The sequence below is a fragment of the Nansenia antarctica genome (assembly GCF_963989245.1).
Source record: "Nansenia antarctica genome assembly, chromosome: 9".
Lineage (NCBI taxonomy): Eukaryota > Metazoa > Chordata > Actinopteri > Argentiniformes > Microstomatidae > Nansenia > Nansenia antarctica.
In genome coordinates this window covers 24667973-24683233 of record NC_137679.1, presented here as the reverse complement: position 1 = coordinate 24683233, position 15261 = coordinate 24667973, and the positions used below count along the sequence as shown (strand labels likewise).

The window sequence follows — 15261 nt, the reverse complement described above, 5'->3', positions numbered from 1 at the left end:
TAGACAATTTCCTCATTTCGTAAAAAAAAAAAAAATTTGGGCAAAGAAGCACATGGTTTTGCAAATAAAAATGTGCATAGAAATTACTATATATTTTGGAAGAAAAGAGAAGGACTTTATTTAATAAAATAGACGACACTCCATTTGATGTAGTGCCCATTCCAGCTCAGCAGGTGGCGTTAACCTCTACTATTTCTGGTAAACTCTTTAAGAGATCCACTAACGAAGGAAATATATGTATTTGCAAGCTACTCAACTCAACTTGATATATCTGATTCAACATTCAGGTAGTTAATTTTGATTTGTTGTCATTCTGGAACTGGAATTATACAGGGCAGGGGACCCTTGACATTCAAACTATATTGCTATGTTTATAGATGACAGCTCGTAGTGCTACAGCACACGTTAGCCATTGGTTTAGCTAGCCACCAGACCACTATCCTAGCTGGTTTTGCTCATCGTATAGTTCCCTTCATCTCTGGCATGATTTTGTTATATATAAACTATATATTTTGTTATATATGGTGCACGGTTGAGAAAGTTTTAAATGAAAAAGTAAGCACTGCACTAGCCTATTTGTTTTAAAAAGATCACATCGTCATGTCCACTCTAGAATGGCCCACAGTGCACTTCTATCTCAAGTCCTGGCAATACCAACCACCACTATAGGGGGACTGTTACACCTGCGACCTTATGCACACCTATAACTATACACATGTTAGTTTAGATTTAGCTAGGTTACAGACATCCCTTGGCCAAACACGTGTCACTGATCCTATCATTGCAAAATGTCATGTTGTCAGTCAGAAAAGGGAATGTCATATGGTCAATTGAATGTTCTGGCGTCTGTAATGCTTTATTGACAGGTGATTTGCTTATGTTATTGTTGTCAGTGAGTAATGGAAGTGGAACACTTCGTCTCCACCACCCTTGAGCTCCTACAGGAGGAAAGGGAAGCAGAGATCAACGAGACCAGGTATGGTCCCCTCCACTATAGTGGAATTACAGAGGATAAGCATGTGACATTGGTACTTTGTACCATTGCTTGAGAGAGGGAATACTTTTGAAGCCTCAGACAATAATTCTTAAAATCCAGAAGAACCAATAACATTTTTGATGCCATTTTTACCCACTCTTGTTTTATATCTGAAGGATATGGCAAGAGAGTGTCTCTCTCAAGGGTCTTCAGAGCAAAGGAGTATGTCTGCTGAAACTTCAGATAGGAAGTCAGTCAACTGGTCTATATGGGCGGTCTCTTTTTGTTCTGGAGCCAAGAAAACACATCACTGACTCAGTTCTCCCAAGTAACAGCTTTGGACCTGGTAAGAAAGCTGAACTTCACAACTAGGTCTATCATTCTAAATTAAATTGATTGTGAGTCATCATGTACTGTACATCAGCTTGACATTTATAAAGATAGGTTAGTTTTAAATTCAGTTAGTGGATACCATTAAACCTAGGCCTATCCCTATATCACTGACTTGACTGTCATTGTAGGGGACATAGTTGGTCTGTATGACTCAGAAGGATGCAGTCCATCCTCCCAGCTTGGCACAGGGGTGGTGACACGCATCAGCCAAACACACATAACAGTAGCCTTCGAAGACTCCCAGGATAGTCTCAATGTCGACACGGATGCCCTGTTCAACCTCATGAAGCTGGCGAATGATGTGACCTACAAACGCATGAAAAAGTTAGTGAATTACAGTTTTGTATGTGCAATCAATGCATATAATCTGTCTTGAATACATTTCTGTATTTTAAAATCCCTTCAATGATTTTTCAGGCCATATTAATTGCAAGTGTCTTTACTCTGCAGTGCCCTAAATACTCTGAATGGATACAGCAATGGACCAGCATCCAGCCTGATTAGCGTTCTTTTTGGCTATTCAGAACCTGGCTCTCCGTTACAAACAAGTAAGACTGCCTTTTTTTAGACACTCAATTTAGGTTAACAAGACACGTAAATAGCTTATATAGTGTAAACTAGGTGGTGGCCTAGTGTATAATGAGTTGGACTTGTGATCAGAAGGTCATGAGTTCAAATCCCACCTGGGATCACCACCTCTAGTGTGCCCTTGAGTAAGGCACTTAGCCCTAAGGTTCTCCAGGGAGACTATCCCTGTAATCTCTAATTGTAAGTCGCTTTGGATAAAAGCTAACTGCTAATGGTTGTAATGTAATATAATATAAAACATGAGCATCTTTCTCCTCCCTATTCTCAAAGAATGACTAAATAGTTGATTCTTACACCGTGTTCTTACACCTAGATCCAGTGGTAATTCTTTAAAACATGATAACCTCAACAGATGATTGATCTGTTTTATGAGATTAATTGCTGATGTCTCTCTTGTTTATATAGATAATATAGCTTTCCTCAACGCGGGACTGGATGACTCTCAGCGAGAAGCTGTGTCCTTTGCTTTGTCTCAGAGGGAGGTGGCTGTGATACATGGGCCACCAGGGACTGGGAAAACTACCACAGTGGTGGAGGTCATCCTCCAAGCAATAAAACAAGGCCAAAAGGTATAAAGAGATGAAGTCATAATTGATGTTCATGAAATCAAATGTAATCATTCTTACCCTTGATAATAGACAGAATGATCTAGTATGCTCATTGGGACACACTCTGTTGGTCTAGATCCTTTGCTGTGCCTCCTCAAACGTAGCTGTGGATAATCTGGTTGAGCGCTTGGCCAAGGCAAAGGCCAAGGTGCTGAGACTGGGCCACCCTGCCAGACTGCTGGAGTCTATACAGAAACACTCACTGGATGCTGTCCTGGCTCACAGTGACAACACCAACATCATAGCTGATATACGCAAAGACATTGATAAAGCTTTTGTAAGTATGCACCAGCAGGATATTAGATTTTTAACTGATACACTTGGATCAGATGTAATGTTAATGTATGTAACATTAACCACTGCTATAGATTCAAGATGTAGATTGTCTCTTGTACAGTGTAACTGATACATTACTACCACCTCCATTCATTCAGATTGTGTGTTGTCAATATCATTTTCTTTGTGTATTTCCAAGATGGGAATGAAGAAGATGCGCAATAAAGGAGAACGTATTGGCCTTAAACGGGAAATCGGGGAGCTGCGAAAAGAACTGAGAACCAGGGAAACAACAGCCATCACTCAAATCCTCAAAAGTGCAGATGTTGTTTTATCAACTAACACTGGTGAGTGATGTCCTCCAAACTTACCAGTATCACCCTTCAACTTCACCGAAGTAATTGCCATGTTAGCAGTAAGGACAAAGGCAGTTTTAGGCCACTTTATTAAACCACTTGACATTGTTCCTCCATGCAGGTGCCAGTGATGACGGGCCTCTGAAACACCTGCCAGTGGACCACTTTGATTGGGTGGTGATAGATGAGTGTGCGCAGGCCCTGGAGAGCAGCTGTTGGATCGCCCTTCTGAAAGCACGCAAGTGCATTCTGGCTGGAGACTACAAGCAGCTCCCACCTACCATTAAATCACAGACGTAATTAAGGCTTTGTATGTTGTTAGTGTCTCAGAGGGAACTACACAGTATATTGAAAATATGTATTCAGTTATTTGATGTATTTCACATTATAAAGGTCAGTATAAACAAGATACATTTTTCAAATGTCATAAGCAGTGACCATTCTTATCCAAGTGCATTGTATTTGCTCTTTCAGGGCTGCATCAAAAGGCTTGTCTGTTAGTCTTATGGAGAGACTGATCCAGAAGTATGGGGACTCAGTGGTCCGGATGCTCACTGTGCAGTATCGCATGAACAGGTCAATCATGCAGTGGGCCTCAACAGAGATGTACCAGGGGAAACTGACTGCCCACAGCACGGTGGAGAAGCACTTGTTAAAGTAAGCAGGAGAAAAATAAATCTCACATGTGGTAGTTATTAAATGGGGGTTAAGGAACACAGCCATAACATTGTCTCTCCACTGAGCAGGGATCTGCCCGGAATTGCCAGTGTAGAAGAGACCAGTACCCCTCTTCTTCTCATCGACACAGCAGGATGTGGGCTGAGTGAAATGGAAGTCACCGATGAGCAATCCAAAGGCAATCAAGGTCAGCTCTCCTGAATACCCCCTACAAGTCAGAATACTGCTTACAAATTCACCCAGCAATCTTGGTGGCCTCTTTTGAGGATCTAAAAGTCTAACAAATTATTCTGACCAACCCCCTAGGTGAGGTAGACATTGTTGAACTACACATAAAAGCCTTGACTGAAGCTGGGGTGAAGGCCAAAGACATAGCTATTATTGCCCCATATAATTTGCAGGTAAGTCATTATACAATTATATAATATATATTATAATAATAAGTAAATAAATAAATAAGATCCAAAGGCTGATTTTAAGCTTGGTGTTGTCTGTTTTAAAGGTGCATCTTCTGCGTCAGCGGCTGTCTGCGAGGCATCCGGAGCTGGAGATCAAGTCTGTGGATGGCTTTCAGGGGAGAGAGAAAGAGGCTGTTGTGTTGACGTTGGTTAGATCAAACAGGAAAGGTAATGTGTGTTATCTGTTTAGGAGAAACACTATGTGCCATAAGATGATTCCTTGTGGCTTCTTTTTACAATTATACTTGTGCACTTTGTGTTTTGGTCCTTCAGGTGAAGTTGGATTTCTAGCTGAAGACCGAAGGATAAATGTGGCTGTTACCCGTGCTAGACGTCATCTTGCATTAGTGTGTGACACACAGACTGTCCAGACCCATGGCTTTCTCAAGTCCTTAATCAACCATATGACTGAGCATGGAGTCGTCCGGACAGCCTTTGAATACCTTCAGGACATAGTCCCACAGAACTACACCCGCGATCCCAAAGAGGCTAATGCTAACACCTCCACATCTACCAAACAGAAGGCTAAAAGTCAACCTGGAAGCAAGGTGGAGTCAGTACACAAGAAACCCACTGTGAATGAGAAGAGAGAAGACAAGGGCAGAGAGGCCCACTCAGGTACTCGCACCGCACAAAACAGAGGCAGCCCCTCGACGCCCACAGATGAGGAACAGACAAAGAACAAATACCTCGAGATCAAAGAGCAGATCCAGCACTTTCTGAAGGACCCAGACCAGACTGAAATACGGTTCCCATCATCACTGAACTCCCATGACCGCCTGCTGGTCCATCAGGTTTCAGAGGAGCTGGGGCTGAGGCATGAGAGCCAGGGAGAGGGCAGAGACAGGTGCATCACCGTCTCCAGACCACTGGCAGCAGGAGGACTTAAGGAGGAGGCCTTGGCAGTGGAATCCATACAGCCAGCCGTTGACTTGGAAGAGAAGTCTGTTCCAGAGCCCCAAGGAGAGCCCTCATCATCTCAACCCTTGTTAGATTTGAAGAGTTTACATCTGGAACGTATGCGGAGGGAGCAACAGAAGAGGGAGGAGAATGCCCATCAGAAGAGGGAGGAGAATGCCCATCAGAAGAGGGAGGAGAATGCCCATCAGAAGAGGGAGGAGAATGCCCATCAGAAGAGGGAGGAGAATGCCCATCAGAAGAAGCATCTAGACAGCAAGTGGCAGACTCAGTCTACTAAGAAGACCAAGTCCTCTGCTAAAGGTTAGTAAGATGATTAGGGAGCCTGAGCATGAACATTTTAAGACTTATCTGTCATTGCTTGCATGTTGGCCCTGAAATTGCTTCATTTTTTGATACACTGTCCTTTTTCCCCAAGGAAAGAAAACCAAAGCAGGAGCCTGTGACATTGCTGCTGCTGCTGCTGCGGATTATGACTTTGACACCCTTATCAATGCTGTGGTGAAGGCAGAAAGCGTGTGCAGTTTTGTCAAGTGTAAAGCCTCTGTGCTGCTGCTAGGACAACTATGCCTGTTCTGTAACAGGCAATACTGCCTTAGTCACCACATACCTGAGGTAAGAACCACTGTTACCAGATGTAGCCATGGATAGAAAGCAAAACTGGTTTGCCACTCCATTACTATCATTATTACATGATTGATTATCTACATTTTAATTCTGTGTTGTTAATCTTCTAGGCAGAAATAATATAAAAATGACCACCACCCGCCAAATGCGGGTAGATTTTGCCATTGGCGGGTAAATCTAGACATTTTACCAGCCACTTTGGTGGGTAGTCAAGAAAGGTTTGCAAATACTATGCTTTAATTTAAAAACAAAACTGGTGGGATCTGTAATTATGGGCACCCTTGATTAAACATTTCTGACAACACTCCTGCTGCACCTGCCTGCTCTCACTGACTGTAACTGCTGACTGTAACTGCTGCATCTCATTCAGGCTGTGTTGTGCATCTTCTAGGTCCATGGCTGTGGAGACTTGGCTAAGAGCCATGCCCGGATGAGGATAAGCAAAGAGGGTGTGCTTTATGCTGGCAGTGGACACAAGGACAAGTCTGTTGATCCTAACAAAAAGGCCTATCTGCATAGAAAGCTGGATAATAAACTCAAAGACATGGCAACCGAAAGGAAAACAAAAACCAAAGAGAAAGAGAATCATTGAAATGTTTAATCCGGTCTGTGAATGATGATGATATAAAGAGGATGATCATATGTGAGCAAAATGATTAACTTAATGCTCAATGATGTTTCAAACATTATGATATAATTGCTAGATAACTGTATAATACATACGTTCTTATAAACACAGGTGCACTCCAATACACAAGGTCAAGTAATGACTTACTAATGAAGCAAACTATGGTGCAACCTACTGATAAACCCTGACAGTCTATATTGACAGTTGTTTCATCTGTTAGAGAAATAACATCCACTGCATTTGTCTAAAATCTTACTAGTTTCAGGTACACATCTTTATGCAGAAATGGTCAACAATGTAAGCTACTCTACATCATACATGCATAGCTATTGTCTGGGGACAGATTGTTAGTGGGGTTGAGCTCTTCCCTAACTCACGCATCTCAGGTGTGAAATAGGGGAAAACTCTCTCTTTGAATTTGGCTTTGAACGTGTGTATTGGTGTTGAGTCTGTGGCACTGAGGAACACCACCTTTCCTTTCTCATAGTCCAGCTCAACAGTAACACGCTGGAGTTTCTTCTTCACGACAAGCGGAGTGGGAGGAGAGGTCTGAGCCCAGTATGTGTCTCCATTACACGTTCCAATAACCCAGAAGCCCTCTGCTGGATTCAGGAAGACGGTGCTCTTCCTTCTGATGGACTCCCTGACCACCCCAATGTACCATTCACAGCTCTGTCCGACATCTACAGTCCAGCAGTGTTTCCCAGAGGTGAACCCAGTGGCACCCAGCACTGATATGCGGGTATTGCATCGTTCAGGGTTGTCAGGAAGGAGTTGTTTGCTGCCATATCGCACACTTGTGAATTCATCAGAGAAGCTCAAATTGGACTGTGCTGTGTTAGGATCCAGAGTCACGGGAGCTGGAAGAAGAAGCAATGTCCATTTAATACATACTGTATTTAATTTAATTTCTAGCAATGTTTTTTTTTTCCCTTGCAGTCTGTATGTTTACTAAACCAATATCATCAGTAGGTTGGATTGTGTATGTGGCTACAAAAAACATATATTGTCAAGGAGACAAATAATGTTCTTTATCACCACATTTTGTGCATAGAATTTTGGAAAGGAAAGTGGACTCACCAGAGTGGACATGTTTTACCATCTTCTTCCAGATATTAAACTTAAGTGACCCCAGATGCTTTGCAACATCTATCAAAATATCTCGTATACACTCTGGATCCCGTATGGTGTAGTTGACCCTAGAACAGGTTGGATTCATAATCAATAAAGTTCAAAAAATAAATAAAAAGGAAAGGGTTTCTTTAGTTTAGTTAAACATACTATACCTGCTCTTTGTAAGCTTGTAGTCCTGGGGGCAAAATCATGTAATGTATGTTATTGTATGTTATTTTGTTATATTCTGTATATTGTTATATTCTTTATTGTTTAAAGGTTTCAATACCTGAAGAACAGCACATATGTACCTGTAAAAATAGTACATCAGTTTTTCTTAAAGCTCTCTCTATCTCACTGATGGTGTCACAGAGGACTGCAATCTTTCCTTCTATGTCCTCCAGCTTCAGACACATCACCTGGGTCTTCTTGCCCTCCTCATGTCGAAGATTTGCCAATCTCGCTTTCTCCTCCTCCCATAGAAAATGGTGTAACTTCTCAAACTCCTCCTTGATCTGTTTCTCCGTTTGGTCAGCTTGGCTCTACAGTTGATACATTATTATGACACCTTTGTTCTTAAAATGACTACTAATGATGAATGATTTGAATGAATACAGTACATAAGAAAAACTGTAGTTTTACCGTGATGTATATGTTGGTTTCTTCCCAGTTGTCTTTAGTCTTGTTCAGTATTTTCAGCTGTTTCTGTAGAGCATCTAGCTTTGTTGAGACCTCTATCTGAAATATTAGTAAAAAAATAAAATTTAAAAATCAGTCTTGATCCTAACATGGAGCTATGAATATTGCACTTCACCAATATTGTTTTTTTACAGCACCGGATTAACACAAGCTGAAGCTCAGGAACCCAGGCGAGCAGGGGGCCCAAGAGACTGACCAAAACATAACGATTACAAAATCATGACACGGTTTAAAAACATTACCACAATTACTTTGCAATTGGTAGGCGTCAGGCAGTCCTGTATTGACTCCACCCTCTCCTTATAATCTCACATCAACTCTATCACCAAATTCGCCTTCTTCCACCTAAGGAACATTGCCAGACTCCAACCGTCACTCGGACTGCAATGGTGTACTGTTCGGGGTACCCAACAAAACCCTGGATAGGCTCCAGTATGTGCAGAACTCAGCTGCCACGGTTCTCACACCACCAAGCCGTGGCAGCACATCACCCCCACCTTCATCCACCTCCACTGGCTTCTGGTCAAGTTCTGCATCACGTACAAAATCCTCCTCCTCACCTACAAGTCCCTCCATGCCCGCGCCCCCCTTACTTATCTGACCTCCTCCGCCAACATGCCCCTCCCCAGAACCTGCAGTCCTCAGACTCGGGTCTGCTTCCAACCCCCCGCACTAACCTACGAACCTTCGGGGAAAGCTTTCAGTGAGGCAGTCCCCTCTGGAACTCTCTCCCTGCAATGATCTGCAACATCCTTTAGTAAGTAAGTAAGTAAGTAAGTAAAGCTTTATTTATATAGCACCTTTCATACAAGAAATGCAGCTCAAAGTGCTTTACAACAGGAATAAGAACATAAAGTGAATATTAAAAAATATATAAAAACATATACAAGGATAGAATGAATATAACAGCAAGGGAAAACAGTAAAAAGAAAAGGTAAAGATAAAATACAATACAAATACATTTATGGGGGCGCTTAGGTGGCGTAGAGGGTTAAGCGTCGACCATGTAACCGCAGGGTCCCCGGTTCGAATCAGGCCGGGGACATATCCTGCATGTCATCCCTCCTCTCTCTCTCACCCATCCCTCCTGTCTTAATCTCTACTTTATCTATCAATAAAAATGAAAAATATGAGTGGGACTGCCCCACTCAGAAAAAATAACTTCATTTAAAAAAAAAAAAGAAAGGGAAACAATGTACAACTTCTGCCTTAACGCTTAGTAACCGCTATCCATCTTATCATCAGCAGAATACCTTTCCCTATCCATTTAATCTCCCTACCTTACACAGTCTTTCTGTACTTCTCACTGGCAAAAATCCAGTATCAACATTACAGTTTTTTTCTTTTGCACTTACTCAAACCTTCTGACACGTCCAATCACTTCTTTCTCATTGATCCGGCGTCAGATCACAGTATTTTAACCAACTGGATTTGTAGCCTAACTGTCGTCTGTCTGTCTCTAGACACAGCAGCGCAAAGTCCCAGTCACTGGATCTGTAGCCTAACTGTCGTCTGTCTCTAGACACAGCAGCACAAAATTCCAGTTTATTTACAAACTGGATTTGTAGCCTAACTGTCATCTGTCTAGACACAGCAGTGAAAAATACCAGTTTGTTCAAATGTTTAAGACCTGACTTTATGGTACCAATGTTATCCCCCCACAGTCTGTGAGGTTAAAGACCATGTGCATTACTGTGTAAGAAATATAAGAAATAAATAGATAAAACATTTCAAGTGCAGTAGCTGGCAAATGAGCAGTAGGCAGGTGCAGATGAGCTAGTTAAAGGCTACAGTATATTGAAGAAGTACGTTGTTAGATTTCTTTTAAAAATATTTAGTGAGCTAGCTGCCCTGATCTCTAAAGGTAATGTGTTCCAAAGCTTTGGGGCATAGTTGGCTGCGCTCCCGATCTTCTTCTGACTGTTGCTGGGAACCTCTAATAAACCTGCAATAGATGATCTTAGTGTTCTTGAGGGCACATAGTTGACAAGGGAATTAGCAATGTACTTTGGCCCTCGCCCCTTAAGGGCTTAACCATACACCTTTAAAACAGCCCTCAAGTCCCATTTTTTGCCAAGGCCTTCGGCCTCTAGTTTAGTTGTTGTTTTTGTTTGCCTGAGAAATCAGAGGACAAGCTCATTGTAATGCTATTGTAATGAGGAATGCTATCAAACACGAGCCTGTCCTCCGATTTCTATCTCCACCAGCCTCCACTGTCACCTACAGTGTAGTATTGGAAACGTAGCCTACAGATATTTTGCACTTTTCTTATTTACACTTTTCTTCAAGCAGAGACGCAAGTGACCCTTTTGACCCTTTTCCTCCATAATCCTTATGCCACTACAGTCGCATTTTCTCACACAGAATGTATCCCATGTATCTTTTACACTTTCGTAGAGGAAAAACATGTGGCAGGTAGTATACAGTAAATGAGCTGGTTCTGAGAACTTTGCAACATTATTACCTCTTAACAAGGGGGCTAGCTCCTTTCCAATGCCAATTTGTCTGATCAGTTTTGCGCACCAACCACAACAACCAAGTTAATCAACTGATCTATTTTTTTATGTTTCGTCAACAAAATGTATCCTCCGATCCTTAAAAGAACCTAGAAAAAGTGATTAGCCCCAGGGCCTTTGTCACAGCACACAAATCAAAATCTCTATAGCACTGGATGTAAGCTTTTGTGGTCAGTACCTACTGTATGAGGCACTCAATGTTGATTAAAAAGAAATTCTGCGTGGTGGTGTGCCAAACGTATATTTTACTGTATTCTCTCTTGATTTAGAAAGTGATATATATTTTTTGTAAGTGAAAAAGTAACTATCATACACACATGCATCAGTCTAATGTGCCATATTATTGAGCGCTTTCTCACCTTTCGTTCTTTAGCCGCTTCTTCCACTGGATAGCAGTCATGGACTTTATGCTGCGTTGATGCCTGACAAGTAAGACAGATTGGCTTCTCGTCATTCTGACAAAAAAGCCTCAGCTTGTCATTGTGAAGAATGCAACGTTCCTCTGTGTTCTCGTATATCTTCTGCTCTTTAAAAGTCTCCGCTGCTATCTTTAGTGCCAAATTTATAGGAGGCCTCTCTGAGACTGACATTGTGCGGCACACAGGGCATCCTCGACATCTCTTCCATTCCCAGTGTTTCTGTAAACAAGCTTTGCAGGAGTTATGGCCACATTTCAGGAGAACAGGAAGGACAAACACTTCACAGCACACCGGACAGAGCAGATCCTCCTCAGAAAGTGAAGCCCTTGCTGCCATTAGACTACTCTTTCTCCAACCTCACTGTTCTCACTCAAGATAGACTGCATGTTCTGCTCTAAATGCTATTGTTGGTGAGGTTGAAACCTTTGACAAGGTTGACAGACTGGATGAACTGGTTCAGTACACATTACCGTACATGAGCTAACTACATAACTTCCTCGAGGGCTCATCCAATAACTTGTCATGGTGTCATGGAAACTAGTGTGTCATGCTCTTCAAACGTGTGATACAGGTGGTGATACATTAGTGAGAAACAAAGAAATCTTGCAGTAGTTAGGTACGACAGAGAGAAATCACTTGCAAAACACATATTTTTATTTAAATATTCCATAGAAAATCTGCATGTACAGTACATGGTATATAATGTCTGTCCCCTCGGTTCCTGTAGTGGAGTTTTACCAAATATCATCATTTGATAGGTTGTCCTTATTTTCTATTTTCATGTGTTGAGTACATTCTTATGAACTCATAACTCAATTTAGCCATTTATAAGTGATTATCATCATACAGATCCAAAGTTAGTGATCAGTGATCTACAGAATTTGAAGCTATAATTTATGACGATGACTTCCTCTGATTCCTAAAAATAAGGAATAATATGTCACTTTATGGTATTTGGTAAAATTCTCTTATCACAGTTCTACATTTCAAAAAGCACTTGGGTTGACCTTGAGGGCATGGTATGGAGAAAGACAAGCAGAGGTAGTTTAAACCATTGAATGAAGAGTTTCTTCTAAGGTTATCAGCAATAGCAAAGTGCTATTAGGCTAGACAATCATATTCATTGTCTTAGGGAAAGAAAGTGGATGTGAAAATATTGTAGGTAAAAGGTAAAACAGTCAAACAAAGTTCTCTACAAACATTTCTATCAAATGAGTATCTGTGAATGAGGTGATGTGCCACATGTAAACCTTCAATCAGGGTAGAATATTAAAACAAATTGAAGAAGACAACAATTGGGAGAATGTATGTGCTGTAGTGTATGTTAGCTAGGCTATAGCTTACTAGCTACTTGGTGCAAGTAGCTTGATCAGAACATAACTAACAAGACAGCGCTGTCCAATAGTAGAAAGACAAGGTCAAGATTGAATAGACTGCTATGGTTTAGAGAGGACTTAATAAAAGTATTTACGTCTCAAGGTTACTCATCACAAATGTAGCTTGCCACCTCTGCTAAATGGACAGCACTTTCTCTTTGTATGCAGGTTGTTATCCTTACAGTTAGTAGCCGATTAGTTTATATAGGGACTTCCCAAAAAATAAATAATAATAACATATTTCAAATATTTCATTAAAAAAATCTTATTTGGGGTAAAAAGACTGCCTGTAATGACTCATGGTTTGACTATGCTGTATGTTTGGTTTCTTGAATGTAATTCCTTACATATAATCATGGTTATGTTGCAAAATCCTTCACCATACAAAGCTGCCTTATTGCCTGGGATGAAATCCTCAGGATAACCCCATGCTTGCCAAATTGAAGAAGGAACCTATCAACATAACAGTCTTAGAGATCCAGCATGTAGTTTTACATGTTTCTGACCCCACTGGCCACACTGACATTTTTAAAATGTGCATATACCATGTTTTCTAATAGAGCCAAACATGTGCATACTGTATCCTTGTAAACCTACCAAACGTGGAAAAAGCCACATAAAGGCCAGTGTCCTATCCAACACCAGGTTTTAGAAAATGTTTTGTTGGACCAATACAGCACTCTTCAATGAACATTCTTCAACATCTACAAACTACAGACTGGACCTTTAAGCTGAACAATAAGGGTGACTACAATTAAATGAATACCATAATATGAGTAGATACCTCTCAAAACATGTTGAAAATCTGTAAGAAAAATTGTGATAAACAATTACAAAAATATGGAAATCAATAAATAAATAAAAAGTCATCATGTTTGTGCATACAGTGACTCTCCATAATCAAATCCATATATGAATCAAGTATTTGTTTACTACATGCAATAACTATCCACGTGGTGTTACAGGGGTCAGTTTACCCAAAGTTTAAGTAGTACATCATTTAAATTTCTCACGGCAATACCGCCCCAAAACCGCAAGAGAGTAGCAATTATAAAATCATGTTTAAAAGTCAATCTTCTATGCATGAACTAATGAAATTCATTAAATTATTAACTTTTCTGGTCTAGAGGAGAGGGCCTGGATTGTCAAGAGATAAAGTACTACTTTAGTTATTAAGCTTTTGGGAAACAGACCCCTGCTGTTTTCCATAACTGCTGTATCTGTAATTACCATGCCTCCGCTTTTCAAACAAATCCTGTTGATAAATATTGTCTGAATATTTCACCATCCTACCCTCGGATGTTATCCTTATAACAGTAAACATTCATTCAACAGTATCAATTATATTTACACGACAACACAAGTCAAAGTACAGTACTATCACAGAAATACATGAGAATAATAAATACCTTGCAGTTTATTTTTCAACATGCAATAGTGATTGGTCAGACAAGATCGTTTCCCACTAATATATAAAGTCACCCTTCTCCATAATCATTTGACTTCAAATGCAACTAATTCTTAATGTTAGACTCAAACAAACCCTTTTCCAGAAATAAATGCTGGATAGAATAGGAATTTATACTGATAACACAATGTGTGTTGAACTGTTCCTTAATCACTTAGAATAAGGGAAAGAGCTGCATACCCCTGTCGTTTGGTAAAGACATCGTTTTTTTAGTTTTGTTAAGATATTTATAAAATGCTCCACCTAAATCAAACCATTTAAAAGTAGACTCTGGGATATGATGTCATGCCTGTGAATAGCACAACTTTCATCAAATATGTTTTTCTATACCTAAAGTAAACAGCTGCCTGGATGAGAACCACATATATCTCAATTCTACCGGAGATGCTCACAACTGCACAACAAAACACAAAACAAAATATGACGCATGTGCTCTGTGGCAACACGCTCTATTCTCTCGTCGCCTCACTCGTTTTTGCTATGACGTCATATCCCAGAGCCTATCTTTAAACCAATAAATGTATATCACAAACATTCTATAAATTGATATACTGTATCTCTTATTCATCCTCGTGTTTGAAACCATTAAAAAGCTAGAGTATTATAAAACACATAACTGGTTACTGCATCCCATTTAACATTTGAAGGGTATATCTAAAATAAAATGTGTTGAATATACCCTGTGGCCAAGATCCCAGTGATTTAATATTTCATTCCAAACAATTGTCTTTTAACATATAGTCTGCACGTTATAATGAAATCCTCCTGTGACTGCTGAGGCCAACATTATAATATGAAAGCTTATCTGACTGATCCAAGTTCATTTCTAACTGGATTCTAAAACAGATGAAGGCCATGAAGAGGCATTGCTTCTTCAGCACTCCAAAATACAAAATATACAAAATAAACTGTATGATTGCCAGTTTATACTGTACCTTCCTTTTCTGTACAAAAGCAGTAGTGCAGTGGTCTTAGTACTGCTGTCTGTCCTCACACTGGGGGAGTTCTGTTGTGCATCCTCTGTGCAGAGCAGCGAGTGATCAGACTGCATGCCTTCATTGAGCGCATCCAGGGGCCCTTAGTGCTAACAGGAGTCTATGTGGTTGAGGTTGGGGCTTCATGGAGTGTTCTGCAGATCCATGGCAGGCACACAGCCACATACCC

At 40.6% G+C, this 15261-nt stretch overlaps 2 protein-coding genes across 2 annotated transcripts; one reads left to right on the top strand and one right to left on the bottom strand.

Annotated features, from left to right (window-relative positions):
* The first annotated feature begins 228 nt into the window (after positions 1-228).
* ighmbp2 (immunoglobulin mu DNA binding protein 2) lies at positions 229-6492 on the top strand. Its single transcript, XM_080538867.1, has 16 exons — positions 229-287; positions 894-976; positions 1153-1322; positions 1498-1693; positions 1820-1917; positions 2363-2526; positions 2642-2842; positions 3041-3188; positions 3319-3493; positions 3672-3854; positions 3944-4062; positions 4182-4276; positions 4378-4501; positions 4607-5554; positions 5670-5866; positions 6270-6492. The coding sequence occupies exons 2-16, from the start codon at positions 900-902 to the stop codon at positions 6468-6470; spliced, it is 3096 nt and encodes a 1031-aa protein (XP_080394993.1). The 5' UTR covers positions 229-287; positions 894-899; the 3' UTR covers positions 6471-6492.
* A 326-nt stretch (positions 6493-6818) lies between these two features.
* LOC308165489 (zinc-binding protein A33-like) lies at positions 6819-11589 on the bottom strand (the record flags this gene model as incomplete). The annotated part of the gene is made up of 5 exons (XM_080539641.1): positions 6819-7366; positions 7587-7705; positions 7899-8161; positions 8262-8357; positions 11194-11589. The coding sequence occupies 5 exons, from the start codon at positions 11587-11589 to the stop codon at positions 6819-6821; spliced, it is 1422 nt and encodes a 473-aa protein (XP_080395767.1).
* Positions 11590-15261: the final 3672 nt, after the last annotated feature.